This window comes from Pan paniscus, chromosome 13, assembly GCF_029289425.2.
Source record: "Pan paniscus chromosome 13, NHGRI_mPanPan1-v2.0_pri, whole genome shotgun sequence".
Classification (NCBI taxonomy): domain Eukaryota; kingdom Metazoa; phylum Chordata; class Mammalia; order Primates; family Hominidae; genus Pan; species Pan paniscus.
The window spans coordinates 136,226,109-136,242,809 of NC_073262.2; the positions used below are offsets into that span (position 1 = coordinate 136,226,109).

The window sequence follows — 16,701 nt, forward strand, 5'->3', positions numbered from 1 at the left end:
TGCATGTATTTCTAGACTTTGTATTCTGCTCCATTGAAATATTTGTGAAATATTTGATTACTATGGCTGTGTAATAATCTTGAAATGAGGTAGTGTTACCTATTTTTTTCAAATTGTTTTTGCTATTGTAGGTCTGCTACATTACCACATGGATTTTAGAATAAGTTTGTTAGTTTGATTTTGATTGGGATTGTATTGAATTTATAGATCAACTGGGGAGAAACAACATCTTAGCAATTTTGATTTTTCCAATTTATTAACATTATCTATTTATGTTAAGTGCCTCATCAGTGTTCTGTAGTTTTCAGTGTACAGTCTTTCATAATTTTTGTCAGATATATTCCTAACTATTTCATGTTTTTGATGCTATTTAAGTGATATTTTTATTCCAATTTTTAATTGTTCATTGCTAGTATAGTTGACCCCTGAACAATGTGGGAATGAAGGGGACCAACCCTTGTGAAGTAGAAAATCCACACAGATCTTCTGATTCTCGAAAAACATAACTACTAACAACCAACTATTTACCAAAAGCCTTACCAATAGTATAAACAGTCAATTAACACATATTTTGGATGTTATTAGTATTAGATCCTGTATTATTACAATAAAGCAAGCTAGAGAAAGGAAAATGTTATTTAAAAACATAACATATGAAAAAATGCCCAACATCACTAATCATCAGAGAAATGAAAGCCAAAACCACAATGAGATACCATCTCACACCAGTTAGAATGGCTGTTATTAAAAAGTCAAGAAACAATAGATGCTTGCGAAGCTGCTGAGAAAAAGGACCACTTGTACACTGTTGGTGGTGGGAACGCAAATTAGTTCATCCCCTGTGGGAAGTAGTTTGGAGATTTGACAAAGAAGTTAAAACAGAACTGTCATTCGACCCAGCAATCTCATTACATTACTGGATACATATATTTAAAAAATCATTTTACCAAGAAACACATGCACTGGTATGTTCATTGCAGCTCTATTCAGAATAGAAAAGACATGAAATCAACCTAGGTGCCCGTCAACAGTGGATTGGATGAAGAAAATGTGGTACATATACACCATGGAATATGCAGTCATAAAAAAAGAATGAAATCATGTCCTTTGTAACAACATGGATGCAGCTGGAGGTCATTATCCTAAGGGAATATATACAGGCACAGAACACCAAATACCATGTGTTCTCACTTAGAAGTGGGAGCTAAATAGTGGGTACTCATGGGCATAAAGATGACAACAATAGACACTATGGACTACTAAAGGGGAGAGGAAGGGATGCAGGAGTTGAAAAACTATTGGGTAATATGCTCAGTTCTTGGGTGATGGGAGCAATCATGCCCCAAACATCAGCATCACACAATATACTCAGGTAAGCTGCACATGTACTCCTGAATCTAAAATAAAAGTTGAGTATGTATAAGTGGAAGTGAATCATCATAAAGGTCTCCACCCTCATCGTCTTCCGTTGAGTGGGCTGTGGAGGAGGAGGAGTAGATGTTTGTCTTACTGTCTTAGGGTGGCAGAAGCAGAAGAGGTAGAGGGGGTGGAAGTGGAGGCAGGAGAGGCAGGTACACTTGGTATAAATTTATGGAAATACATCATAATTACTGTCTTTTTTTCTCTTTGATTTATTTAAAAATGCTTTTATGCAGTACTAATCCTTCTTCCCCATTTGCTTTAGTTTCAGTTCCCATAAGGGTTCATGTCGTAATAGAAGTCAATAGCAGTCTTAAATAACTGGAAGCCTTTCTATGAGGCTTGTATTGTGTAAGGCCATTTTTTTTTCTGGCACTGCTTCTTCTACATCTTCTTTCTCATCAAGTAGTGATTGGAAAGCACTCATCTCTATCAGGTCATCTATTAATTCCTCGAGTGTGGTGTCTATTGACTCTTGAATTTCTCCAAGATTCATATTTTGAAACACTTTATCCCCCACCTTATGTTGCTGTATCCATAATCCCTTTCATGACTTCCTTGATTGGCTCTGTCTTAAATCCTGTGAAGTCATTCGCAACATCTGGTCACAGTCTTCTCCAGAAGAAATGAATTGTTTGGGGCTTGGTGGCTTTCACAGCTCTTTCTATAACAACAATGGCATCTTCAATAGTGTAATCCTTCTGGACTTTCATGACATTCTCTATCCAGATTCTCTTTCCTAGTATTGACAATCTTTTCCATAGAAAACTGTGTAATGAGTTCTGAAGTTCCTTATGACCCCTGATTGAGAGACTGAATTAGAGATGTTGGGTTTGGAAGCTGGTAGACCACTTTGACACCTTCAGTGTTGAACTCATGGGTTCTGGGTGGCTAGCATTGTCCAATATCAAAAGAATTTTAAAAGACAGTCCCTTACTGGCAATGCATTTTCTGCCTTCAGGGACAAAGCATTGATGGAACCAATCCAGAAAAAGTGTTCTTGTTGTCTAGGCCTTCTTGTTGTACAACCAAAAAACTGTCAGTGGGTGTTGATCTTGTCCCCTCAAGGCTTAAGGTTTGGCAGTTCTACACATGAGGTCAGTCCTGAGTGTAAACTTGACTGCATTTACACAAAACAGTAGAGTTAGCCTGTCCCTTCCTGCCTTGCATTCTGGTGCTTGGTTTACTTCCTTGCTAATAAATGTCTTTTGTGTCATCTTGTTTTTGTTTTTGTTTTTTTCCAGAATAGGGCACTGTCATCTGTATTAAAACCCTGTTCAGGCAGATATCCTTTCCCCTCAATAATTATCTTCATGGCATCTGGGAACTCATTTGTCTCCTTTTGCTTGGCAGAGGCTGCTTCTCCTGTTATCTTGACAATTTTAAAGCTGAACCCCTTTCTAAAACTAGCAAACCATCCTTTGCTGCCATTAAATTTTACAGTTTTAGATTCTTCACCTCTCTTTTGCTTTAAGTTGTCATATAATGACTTTGCATTTTCTCAAATCACATTGGTTCTATAAATATGCCTTTCTTATAGCAATGCTACACCCACGTTAAAGCTGCATTTTCAATATGAGACAAGAACGTATTTCAGAAAAAAATGCAAGGTTTGGCTCCTGCTGGCATAGCTGCAGCAATGTCTTCATGAATCTCCCTTCCTTCCTTCCTTCCTTCTTTCTTTCTTTCTTTTCCACTGGTCCTTATCTAGCTTCATTTATTTTGAAATGGCAGGCAATCACCACGGTAGAGCTCAGCCTATGGTCCCAATCAAGCAATTCGACTTTTTTGGTTATGTCATGATTTCTTTTTGCTTCTTGGGAGTAATTCCAGCATCATTAGTGGCACTCTGTAGTCCCATGACGGTATTCAAGGTTTACAATATTGCACCAAACATGATGAAAAATACAGTAGAGCCATAAGAGATCACTTTTTACTCTGACATGCAATTTATTGGAGAGATGAAATGCTCAAACAGAGAGTATAAGTGTTATATCACATGCACTTAAGCCACACTTCAGCTCACTGGAATAGCAACAGGAGGTAGCTACAAAATTATTACAGTAGTGTAGTATATAATATAGGTAATTTTATGCAGTTAAGATTTAATGCTGCCTCTATATGTTTGTATTTCTTTCCTGTGCTAATGATGCAGTGTACACTCTGGAAGTGTTTGTGTGTGGTTTAATAAATTTTTTATTGATTTGTGCATATTTTAAAGTAATAAATAATAACATGGTATCTGCACATGGTTTCTGCAGTCATGGCATAGCTTTAAAAATGTTTAGATATTTCTAGTTTATGTGGTTTATATATATATTTTTTCAAACTGTTAGAAATTTCTTAAAATTTTTGCAATATATTTATTTTTTAAAATCTGCATATAAGTGGATCCACACAGCTCAAAACCCTACTGTTCAATGTCAACTGTATATAGAAAGAAGATTAGTTTTTAAGTATTGTATCTTGCAACCATGCTAAACTTACGTATTTGTTCTAGGAGATTTTTGTAGAGTTTGTTATTATTCCTACATAGATAAACTTATTGTCTGTGAATGAGACCTTTTTTATTTTTTCTTTACAATCTGGACACTTTTTACTTCTATTTCCTCCCTGACTGCACTGGCTGGAACCTGAAGAACAATGTTGAGTAGAAGTGTGGAGGGCCCCTGTCCTCGGCATGTGTTTGCCTTGAGGAGTGGAGCATTCAGTCTTTCACCATCAAGGATGATATTAACTGTGGGTTCCTCCAAGATGTCCTTCATTAGTTTAAGATACTTCCCTTTATTTTCCGAGTTTGTTGAGAATTTTTTATCACAAATGGATTTTGGATTTTTGTCAAACACTTTTTCCATACCTATTGAGATAATTATATGCTTATACTTTTTTAGTTTATTTATATGGTATGTTACTTTAATTGATTTATAAAATTATTTATTTAATCATTAATTGTGGTGAAAACACACAACATAAAATATATCATCTTCATCACTTTAGGTGCACAGTTCAGTATTGAGTACGTTCACATTGCTGTGCAACCAACACCACCATTCATCTCTAGAACTCGCTTCATCTTCCCAAACTGAAACTTTGGACCCATTAAAAAAGAATACTCCATTCCCCCCTCCTCTCAGCCCTTGCCAACCAGCATTCCACTCTTTAATTCTATGTATTTGACTATTTTAGATACTTCATATAAGTGAATCATACAGCATTTGTCATTTTGTGATTAGCTTAGTTCACTCTGCACAATGCCCTTAAGTTTCATTCATGTTAGCATATGTCAGAATTTTCTTCCTTTCTAAGGGTGAATAATATTTCATGCTGTATACATACACCACATTTTTGCTTGGGTTGTTTCCACTTCTTGTCTGTTGTGAGTTATGCTGCTATGAACATGGTGGCACAACCTTGATTAATTTTCTAATGTCAAACCAGCCTTGCATTCCTAGGATAAACCCCACTTGGTTATGGTGTCTAATCTTTTTGTGTAGTACCTATTTTAAAATATTACAGACTTTGACTTGCCAATATTTTGTTTAAAATTTTTGCATCTAAGCTCATGAGGGTCTGTAATTTTCCTATCTTTTAATGTCTTTTTCTGGTTTTGGTACTGTGATAATGCTGGTCTCATAAAATGAATTAGGAAATCCCCTAGGCTTCAGTTTTTGGGACTAGTTTGTGAATAATTGGTATTATTTATTCTTCAATGTTTGCTGGATTCATCAGTGTTGTCATCTGAGCTTCACTTTGTTTTGTGTGGGAAGGTTTGAATTACAAATACAAATTCAATTTAAAAGATACAGGTTACTTCTATTGTGGTTATGCATTTATTCTTGTGAAAAGTCTGGCAGTTTGTGTCTTTAACAAAATGTGTCCATTCTATCTAAGTTGTAGACTTTTTTTTGGCATAAACTTGTTCATGTTATTCTCTTAACATTTTAACATCTGTAGAATCTATGGTGATACCACCTCTCTCATTCCTAATATTGATAATTTCTTTCTTCTCTCTTTTTTTTTCAGATCAAGGTGGCTAGAGCTTTACCAAATTAATTGATCTCAACAAACCAGCTTTGGTTTCATTAATTTTCTCAACAAACCAGCTTTGGTTTCATTAATTTTGCCTGTTTTTTAAACGCATTTTCCATTTCATTGATTTCTATTCTGAAGTAAGCCTCCAGGGGAGGTAGATCACTGACCATCATGTTTATTTTTCAAGGACAGTCATCTGCAAGTGCCCCAGTCACCAAAAGAAAAGGTGACTAAGCAAATGTCTAGTACCAGTTAGGGTGTCCCGAAAGGAGCCATCTTGTGCTCCTACAAGGATTATACCCCGAGGTTGTCTGCAGAATCTCTCACTAAATGTTCCTTAAGGTGTTGCCTGACACACACTGCTTAGCTCGTCCATGAAGGTATCAAGAAAACCTGCAGAATATAATTCTGTCCAGTGCAACAAATATTCCGGTTGATTTTCTTTGTGCAGGGCTGTATTTGTCTGTTTGGATTGCTGTAAAGGATACCTGAGGCTGGGTAATTTATAAAGAAAAGAGGTTTAATTGGCTCACAGTTTTGCAGACTTTATACAAAACATGGTGCTAGCATCTGCTTCTGGTGAGGCCTCAGGAAGCTTACAATCATGACAGAAGGTGATGGAGAGCTGGCATGTCACATGGCAAGAGCAGGAGCAAGAGAGAGACAGGGGAGATGGCACATACTTTTTTATTTTAATTTTAATTTTTATTTCTGGGGTACATGTGGAAGATGTTCAGGTTTGTTACATAGGTAAACATATGCCATGGTAGCACATACTTTTTTTTTTTTCCTGCTCTAAAACTCTTTTTTTTTTTTTATACTTTAAGTTCTAGGATACATGTGCAGAACGTGCAGGTTTGTTACATAGGTATACATGTGCCATGGTGGTTTGCTGCACCCATCATCCCGTCATCTACATTAGGTATTTCTCCTAATGCTTTCCCTCCCCTAGGCCCTCACCCCCCGACAGGCCCTGGTGTGTGATGTTCCCCTCCCTGTGTCCATGTGTTCTCATTGTCCAACTCCTACTTGCAACTCCAACTCCAACATGCAGTGTTTTGTTCTCTGTTCTTGTGTTAGTTTGCTAAGAATGATAGTTTCCAGCTTCGTCCATGTCCCTGCAAAAGACATGAACGCATCCTTTTTAATGGCTGCATAGTATTCCATGGTGTATATGTGCCACATTTTCTTTATCCAGGCCATCATTGATGGGCATTTGAGTTGGTTCCAAGTCTTTGCTATTGTGAATAGTGCTGCAATAAAATACATGTGCATGTGCTTTATAATAGAATGATTTATAATCCTTTGGGTATATACCTAGTAATGGGATTGCTGGGTCAAATGGTATTTCTGGTTCTAGATCCTTGATGAATCGCCACACTGTCTTCCACAATGGTTGAACTAATTTACACTCCCACCAACAGCATAAAAGTGTTCCTATTTCTCCACATCCTCTCCAGCATACGTTCTTTCCTGAGTTTTAATGATTGCCATTCTAACTGGCATGAGATGGTATCTCATTGTGGTTTTGATTTGCATTTCTCTAATGACCAGTGATGATGGGCTTTTTTTGATATGCTTGTTGGTTGTATAAATGTCTTCTTTTGTGAAGTGTCAGTTCATATCCTTCGACCGCTTTTTGATGGGGTTTTTTTTCTTGTAAATTGGTTTAAGTTCCTTGTAGATTCAGGATATTAGCCCTTTGTCAGATGGATAGATTGCAAAATTTTTCTCCCATTCTGTAAGTTGCCTGTTCAGTCTGATGATAGTTTCTTTTGCTGTGCAGAAGCTGTTTAGTTTAATTAGATCCCATTTCTCAATTTTGGCTTTTGGTTGTCATTGCTTTTGGTGTTTTAGTTATGAAGTCTTTGCCCATGCCTATGTCCTGAATGGTATTGCCTAGGTTTTTTTCTAGAGTTTTCATGGTTTTAGGTCTTATGTTTAAGTCTTTAATCCATCTTGAGTTAATTTTTGTATAAGGTGTAAGGAAGGGGTCCAGATTCAATTTTCTACATATGGCTAGCCAGTTTTCCCAGCACCATTTATTAAATAGGAAATCCTTTCCCCATTGCTTGTTTTTGTCAGGTTTGTCAAAGGTCAGATGGTTGTAGATGTGTGGCATAATTTCTGAGGCCTCTGTTCGGTTCCATTGGTCTATATATCTGTTTGGGTACAAGTACCATGCTGTTTTTGTTACTGTAGCCTTGTAGTATAATTTGAAGTCAGGTAGCATGATGCCTCCAGCTTTGTTCTTTTTGCTTAGGATTGTCTTGGATATACAGGCTATTTTTTAGCTCTGTGTGAACTTTAAAGTAGTTTTTTCCTATTCTGTGAAGAAAGTCAATGGTAGCTTGATGTGGATAGTATTCAATCTATAAATTACCTTGAGCAGTACGGCCATTTTCACAATATTGATTCTTCCTATCCATGAGCATGGAATGATTTTCCATTTGTTTGTGTCCTCTCTTATTTACTTGAGCAGTGGTTTGTAGTTCTCCTTGAAGAGGTCCTTCTCATCCCTTGTAAGTTGTATTCCTAGGTATTTTATTCTTTTTGTAGCAATTGTGAATGGGAGTTTACAATTTGGCTCTCTGTTTTTCCATTATTGGTGTATAGGAATGCTTGTGATTTTTGCATATTGATTTTGTAACCTGAGACTTTTCTGAAGTTGCTTATCAGCTTAAGGAGTTTTTGGACTGAGATGATGGGGTTTTCTAAATATACAATCATGTCATCTGCAAACAGAGACAATTTGACTTTCTTTCTTCCTATTTGAATACCCTATATTTCTTTCTCTTGCTTGATTGCCCTGGCCAGAACTTCCAATACTATGTTGAATAGGAGTGGTGAGAGAGGGCATCCTTATCTTGTGCCAGTTTTCAAAGGGAATGCTTCCAGCTTTTGCCCATTCAGTATGATATTGGCTGTCGGTTTGTCATAAATAACTTTTATTATTTTGAGATACGTTCCATCAATAACTAGTTCATCAAGAATTTTTGGCATGAAGTGCTGTTGAATTTTATCGAAGGCTTTTTCTGCAACTATTGAGGTAATCATGTGTTTTTTGTCATTGGTTCTGTTTATGTGATGGATTATGTTTATTGATTTGTGTATGTTGGACCAGCCTTGCATCCCAGGGATGAAGCCGACTTGATCATGGTGGATAAGCTCTTTGATGTACTACTGGACTCAGTTTGCCAGTACTTTATTGAGGATATTTGCCATCGATGTTCATCAGAGATATTGGCCTGAAATTTTTTTTGTTGTTGTGTCTCTGCCACATCCTGGTATCAGGATGATGCTGGCCTCATAAAATGAGTTATGGAGGAGTCCCTCTTTTTTATTGTTTGGAATAGTTTCAGAAGGAATGATACCAGGCCCTCTTTGTACCTCTGGTAGAGTTTGGCTGTGAACTCATCTGGTCCTGGGTGTTTTTTGGTGGGTAGGCTATTAATTACTGCCTCAATTTCAAAACCTGTTATTGGTCTATTCAGGAATTCTTCTTCTTCCTGGTTTAGTCTTGGGAGGATATACATGTCCAGGAATTTATCCATTTCTCCTAGAATGTCTAGTTTATTTGTGTAGAGGTGTTGATAGTATTCTCTGATGGTAGTTTGTATTTCTGTGGGCTCATTGGTTATCTCCCCTTTATCATTTTTTATTGTGTCTATTGATTCTTCTCTCTTTTCTTCTTTATTAGTCTGGCTAGTGGTCTATCTATTTTGTTAATCTTTTCAAAAAACCAGCTCCTGGATTCATTGATTTTTTGAAGGGTTTTTTGTGTCTCTATCTCATTCAGTTCTGCTCTGATCTTAGTTTTTTCTTGTCTTCTGCTAGCTTTTGAATTTGTTTGCTCTTGCTTCTCTATTTCTTTTAATTGTGATGTTATGGTTTTGATTTTAGATCTTTCCTGCTTTCTCCTGTGGGCATTTAGTGCTATAAGTTTCCCTCTAAACACAGATTTAGCTGTGTCCCAGAGATTCTGGTAGGTTGTGTCTTTGTTCTCATTGGTTTCAAAGAACTTATTTATTTCTGCCTTAATTTCATTATTTACCCAGTAGTAATGCATGAGCAGGTTGTTCAGTTTCCATGTAGTTGTGCAGTTTTGAGTGAGTTTCTTAATCCCGAGTTCTAATTTGATTGCACTGTGATCTAAGAGACTGTTTGTTATGATTTCTGTTCTTTTGCATTTTCTGAGGAGTGTTTTGCTTCCAATTATGTGGTCAATTTTAGAATAAGTGCAATGTGGTGCTGAGAAGAATATATGTTTTGTTGATTTGGGTTGGAGAGTTCTATACATGTGTATTAGGTTTGCTTGGTCCAGAACTGAGTTCAAGTCCTGAATTTCCTTGTGAATTTTCTGTCTCGTTGATCTGTCTAATATTGACAATGGAGTGTTAAAGTCTCCCAGTATTATTGTATGGGAGCCTAAGTCTCTTTGTAGGTCTCTAAGAGCTTGCTTTATGGGTGCTCCTGTATTGGGCACATATATATTTAGGATGGTTAGCTCTTCTTGTTACATTGATCCCTTTACCATTATATAATGCCCTTCTTTGTCTTTTTTGATCTTTGTTGATTTAAAGTCTGTTTTTATCAGAAACTAGATTGCAACCTCTGATTTTTTTTGCTTTCCATTTGCTTGGTAAATATTCCTCTATCCCTTTATTTTGAGCCTATATGTCTTTACACGTGAAATGGGTCTTCTGAATGCAGCACACTGATGGGTCTTGACTGTTTATCCAATTTGCCAGTCTGTGTCTTTTAATTGGGGCATTTACCCCATTTACATTTAAGATTAATATTGTTTTGTGTGAACTTGATCCTGTCATTATGATGCTAGCTATTTATTTTGCCTACTAGTTGATGCAGTTTCTTTATAGTGTCAATTGTCCTGACAATTGGGTATGTTTGTGCAGTAGCTGGTACCGGTTTTTTCTTTCCATATTTAGTGCTTCCTTCAGGAGCTCTTGTAAGGCAGGCCTGGTGGTGACAAAATCTCTCAGCATTTGCTTGTCTGTAAAGGATTTTATTTCTCTTTCACTTATGAAGCTTAGTTTGGCTGGATATGAAATTCTGGATTGAAAATTCTTTCCTTTAGGAATGTTGAGTATTGGCCCCCACTGTCTTCTGGTTTGTTGGGTCTCTAAAGAGAGGTCTGCTGTTAGTCTGATGAACTTCTTTTCGTGTGTAACAGGACCTTTCTCTCTGGCTGCCCTTAACATTTTTTCCTTCATTTCAACCTTGGTGAATCTGATGATTATGTGTCTTGGAGTTGCTTTTCTCGAGGAGTATCTTTATGGTGTTCTCTGTGTTTCCTGAATTTGAATGTTGGCCTGTCTTGCTAGGCTGGGGAAGTTCTCCTGAATAATGTCCTGAAGAGGGTTTTTGGCATTTTTTTAAAAATTATACTTTAAGAGTTCTGGGATACATGTACTGTCGTATACTTTTAAACAATCAAATCTCATGAGAAATCACTCACTATTGGGAGGGCAGTGCCAAGCCATTCATGAGGGATCCATGCCCATGACCCAAACACCTCCCACCATGCTTCATCTCCAACACTGGGGATTATATTTGACCATGATATATGGAGGGGACAAACATACAAACTACGTCAAAGGCAAAGCATGGCTACTGTGAAAGGAGGGTAAAAACACAAAGATGGCATCACCTCTGACTTCCAGGAGTCCTCAGCAGACTGAGGGAGACAAGTACATATTTTCCTGAAAGAGGTCACTGGAATGATGGCGTGTTTAGAATATAGAAGTAGAGCAGTCACAGAGAGGCAGCCCAGCAGAGTGTTCACACAAGGACTGGGCCAGCAACTCCCCACTGCATGCAACGTATCTGAGGAAAGTCATTAAAATACGTGATGGTCACTTTCCATCAAGTCCCTGGTATGGTCCATGGAGGCAGGGTTGTCAGTCTCATTTTGGCATTTCAGAGGCCTCTCAGGGTTTGGGTATGGAAGAAGACAACCAGCAATGATTATGCATTGCAGAGATGCAGGTGAGCCCCAGTTTCTTGCCAGTTGGGAGGTCAGTGCTAAGAGCCTTGCTGTCTTTCCTTGGAACATGAGATGCCAATTTCTTTCTGGACAGAGAGTATTTGGTTGGCTAAAGTCAAAATCTAAATTTTGCTTTGGGATAAATTCCAAAAATATTAGCATTATTCAAATTTACTTTCACTTTATCTTTCCGAATATTCAAGGTCCAAAAGCATTGCTGAATAATTCTGTTTCTAAACTCACTTGCAGCGTGCTCTCCCTCCAAGGCGAGGACCATAATCTACTCTTGTCTGGAAATCATACAAGTAGGTATCTCAGCAAATGATACTCGTGTGTTATTGTTCTTATGAGTAAATCATTGGCAGTGAGTGTGATTTTTTTTTTTTTTTTATGAAAGGATAAATACACGCCCTCTATTGGGGTCAGGTTTTGTGCCTGTACTTCTTCCGCCTACTGTATCATAGCAGCTTAGAATCCCAGCTGCTGGCTCGGGCTGCAGTTCTCTCATGGCTCGCGCAGGGTGGACCAGCCCCGTTCCTTTATGTGTATGTCTACTGCTGACCTGTGGCTTTGCTGAGGCAGGGAAGCTGCTGGTAGTGCCCATGGATGGGAGTCACTGGTTCACCATGCAGTCGGTGGTGGAGAAACTTATCCTCAGGGGGCATGAGGTGGTTGTAGTTATGCCAGAGGTGAGTTGGCAACTGGAAAGATCACTGAATTGCACAGTGAAGACTTACTCAACCTCGTACACTCTGGAAGATCAGAACCGGGAATTCATGGTTTTCGCCCATGCTCAATGGAAAGCACAGGCACAAAGTATATTTTCTCTATTAATGAGTTCATCCAGTGATTTTCTTGACTTATTTTTTTCGCATTGCAGGAGTTTGTTTAATGACCGAAAATTAGTAGAATACTTAAAGGAGAGTTCTTTTGATGCAGTGTTTCTAGATCCTTTTGATACCTGTGGCTTAATTGTTGCTAAATATTTCTCCCTCCCCTCTGTGGTCTTCACCAGGGGAATATTTTGCCACCATCTTGAAGAAGGTGCACAGTGCCCTGCTCCTCTTTCCTATGTCCCCAATGATCTCTTAGGGTTCTCAGATGCCATGACTTTCAAGGAGAGAGTATGGAACCACATCGTGCACTTGGAGGACCATTTATCTTGCCAGTATCTTTTTAGAAATGCCCTAGAAATAGCCTCTGAAATTCTCCAAAACCCTGTCACGGCATATGATCTCTACAGTCACACATCAATTTGGTTGTTGCGAACGGACTTTGTTTTGGACTATCCCAAACCCGTGATGCCCAACATGATCTTCATTGGTGGTATCAACTGCCATCAGGGAAAGCCGTTGCCTATGGTAAGTCACCTCTCCTTTAGCACATTAAGAATAATCTGGCTTTGGAAATTAAAAAAGGATTCCTTACTGAACTGTGATTTGACATTTTCATTTGTTGCATTTCAAATTTCTTTCCAGTTTAACAAATTATTTTGTGCGAATTCAAGTACTCATCAATTATCAAATTTTATAAAACTGCCCTTCTTGAAAGTATATGTAATAATTTAAAAATTATAGATCGTATTCAGGCTACATTTTAAAATACCATGTTTAGAAAAGTACCGAAAACCACAGCAAGAAATGAAACTTCCGTTTTTTGTTAATTCTATGGGACCCCGTAGTTGAAATGCTCTTAACAGTTTTGTGTACATTCTTTTCATTGAAAAAAAATATTTTAGGCATATGCAATATCTCATGTAAGTTCCCATACCTATTTAGTAAAAATAAAATCTAGTATTGGGCTGAACATATTCTTCTTTATCTTGCATTTTTCACTTGCCAATAAATTATGGGTACCTTTATAGACCAATACAGACAGATTTGACAAGTTCTTTTAATAATTGCATAAAAGTCTTTACTTTGGATGCAATGTAGTTTTTTAACCAATTAATATTGATATATATATAGCCATTTTCCACTCTTTCCTTTTGTGAATGAGGCTGTGTAAACACTCTTCAATACTTTCCTTGCGTGAATATATTTCTATATTCTTGCTTTTATCTTAGTAGACTAGAGTCCTACACGTACGGTTACAGGGTTTTCCTGAATTGAGAAGACTGGCATCTTTTTGCTATTAAGTCTTCCTGTTCAGGAACATATATGTCTCACTATTTATTCTGATCTTGTTTTATATACATAAATAAAAATTTTCACTATATAAGCATTTTATGTTTGTTTTTAACATTTATTCCTTGGCATTTTATTACTTTTGAAACTATTTTGTACGGGGCAATGTTTCCATTTCTACATTTAACTGATTACTGGTAATTAAAATTTTGGTTTTTGCATATGTATCTTGTATCTAGCCACATCACTAACTTTTCTTATTATTTTGTAGTATGCATTAGATGTACAATATACAATACCATCTGCAAGTAATTCCCTTGTCTGATATTTATACTGCTTCTTTTGCTTTGCTGGAGCATATACTTCCAAAACATTATTGAGTAATATTGTTAGAGTAGCCAGTTTAAATAGGGATTCGGTTGCTTGTGACTGAAAAATCCTTGAAAAATACCAGAATAAGATTCTTGGCAAACGCATAGTTGCTAAATCCAGATGAAACACCCGGTGTCTCATCTCATTATATTATTTTATTAGGGGTGGAGTACACATTTTTATGTATTGTTCTGGTTTCTTACAAGATTCAGTAGACTTTGTAACACAGTTATATCTGTCATTGGCAGATGGTTGGTGAAAGAGTGACCGTTCAGCCATCTCACAGGAAAGTGAAATAATGCTCTTTCTAAAAAGCAGGAAGACTACAGTTGCAGGCCTTTCAAAATTAGGCATGACTTTCAGCTCATGGCAAGACCAGGCGAGGAGATGCAAGTTGCAGGACTCTAAGAGGTTGGACTTATCAAAGCACTTTTCTCCTCGTTATCCTCCATTAATTGCAGTACCAAGCACCACCCATGTGTTGCCTACACCCCACAGCCTTCGGCCGAGTGTGAGGCTCTGCCACTTCCTGAACCCACGCTGAGTTTATTGTGGCTCACAGGGTCACCTAGAGGCCTTTAAAGATATAAAAACCTATATATGATTTTATATCACCTGTGATAGAGGGATATCTATAAAAAATGAAACATTAAACTATATATGGTTTCATTTATTTTGACTGTAAATATCTTTTATGAGATATGAAATAAATGTGTTTCTATATCTATTAAAGAATATACACATGTATGAAAGTTTTTATAGTTTGCAAAGGGTTATGTATATTAATGTATATTTTTATGATTATACCTGTAAAGGCAGCAGAATTCTCACAGAGGAATTCGATCTCAAAGAGGTCTTTCTGTCAAAGAGCCTTGGATATGGCCCAACCATAAAAGTCAAAGTAAATTGTCATCAAAAGAACGATGAACACTGCATATTGCTCTTTCCTTGTTTCAGATGCCATGATGTGTCTGGGAAAAGCATGCAGTTGGTTACATCTTGCTGGGAAACAGGATTCAGAGTCTGAGTCTCATCTGCCTGATGAGAAGGAAGCATTACTTGATGATGGAGTATGTGTTTGCACATGTATGTGTTTGTGTATGTGCAGGTGTTTGTGTGCAGTGTCCCAGACCCTGCATAGGGGATTTTCTTGAAGATCTCCTGTAACAAAATCTCCTTGAACCTATGCAGGAGAATTACATCCAGGGATGTAATTAAATACTTTAACAATGATGGCAGATGACCCCATCTCCAATTTCAACATGAGATTTGGAGGGGACAAACTTTTAAACTATATCAATTGGTATGGTCATTCTTTTACATTTCAGTATTCTAATGTGTGTGTGTTGATTAATGATGTGTAAATAATTCAGCAGAACAGTGAAATAGTTTTAATGAGAAAAAGAGGAAGTCACTCTTAGTCTCTTTGAATTTTTGGTGAGTTCCAACAGAATTGATGACTGGTTTTAGGGGAAAAGAATTCAGGCTTCATCTATACCATCCATGGTAGGTGCAGCTCTGCAGACCTGGGGATAGGATGTGGTTACAGAGCAAGAAAAGATCTGTGCTTTCCCCATTGCTCTAAGATTCTGGCTATAGTCCAAGATCCAAATTCAAAGTTAGCTTTTGGTTAACAAGACTAAGGCCTCCCACTAAAATTTTTTACTTCAAGTTTTTATTTTCAAAGTTTTCAAACATACAAAATGAAAAGACTATAGTGTAATGTGCACCTGTATATCAATCCTTAGGCTAAATAATTTTCAGTATTTTGCTGTATTAATTCATCTATCCCCTTATTCTGACCTTTTAAAGAAACTTTTTGGCTGTCATTTTTTTAATGGCAATTCTTGGCTTGTCATTCCATCATTGAATATTTTATTAAATATAAAAAATAAGTAAAATTTGTTACATGGCCACAATATCATTATCACACCTAACACAATAATAATACTTTAATATTATCTCATTTCTAGCCCATAATTAATTTACCTCCAATTGCCTCATACAGCATCTTTTTATGTTGATCTATGGAACAGAGAATTCAGAAATAAACCCATACATCCTTGGTCAATTGAGTAGGTTCCAAATTTTATGAGGGTGTCAAGACCATTCAAATGGGAGAGAATAGTCCCTTTTTTAGGCTGCAAATGCTGTTCTTCCATAGTCCAACAGTGACCCTGCCCAATTTAGGTGCCAACCCAGGGATCTAGGTCCATGTAACCTCCTGATAGGCCAACAATCTTAGGTAGGGCCAACTCTATACCCCTGGTCAGTAGGAAGCAGTTGGAAGATGAGACCTTCACTCACATGCCAAAGATTTGTCACTGTTGCTATGTCAGGGGGGAAATGTGGAGCCCTAATTAGGGAAAAAGAGCTAGGCTGGCAGGACCAGGGGAAAGCAAAAAGAAAAAGCAGATGAGCTATAAGTCTCCCTTTCTTCGTGGTCTAGGACACACAGCCCTCCTGCAAAAATAACATAATCTTCCTGCACCCAGCGATCACCAGACCCTCAGCTGATAGAAAAATGCAAGTTATCTCACTGCAACCTTGGCATTATCAGTACTGCACCTAGCTCTCTGCAGCACAAGCACCATCCTATAAAATCCTCAGCAAGCCTTTGTCTCCTTGCAGCCAGCTCTTCTCTTGCTGACTATCTTGCAACATATTTTCCTACTTTCTCTAATAAATCTGCCTTTCTTTACCTACAAGTATCTTGGTAAATTCTTTTTACCTCCCATGCCACAC

The 16,701-nt window shown here is 37.5% G+C and overlaps 1 protein-coding gene across 1 annotated transcript; it reads left to right on the top strand.

Moving 5' to 3' along the window:
- The first annotated feature begins 11,188 nt into the window (after positions 1 to 11,188).
- Positions 11,189 to 14,627, top strand: LOC100986642 (UDP-glucuronosyltransferase 1A10). The gene is made up of 2 exons (XM_014344124.3): positions 11,189 to 12,819; positions 14,205 to 14,627. Exons 1-2 carry the CDS (start codon positions 11,965 to 11,967, stop codon positions 14,253 to 14,255), a joined length of 906 nt encoding a protein of 301 aa, XP_014199610.1. The 5' UTR covers positions 11,189 to 11,964; the 3' UTR covers positions 14,256 to 14,627.
- Positions 14,628 to 16,701: the final 2,074 nt, after the last annotated feature.

Coding starts and splice junctions, on each gene's coding strand:
- LOC100986642 (XM_014344124.3), top strand. CDS start 11,965: ATGGCTCGCGCAGGGTGGACCAGCCCCGTTCCTTTATGTGTATGTCTA. Junction 12,820..14,204: donor AGGGAAAGCCGTTGCCTATG/GTAAGTCACCTC, acceptor TGTCATTGGCAG/ATGGTTGGTGAAAGAGTGAC.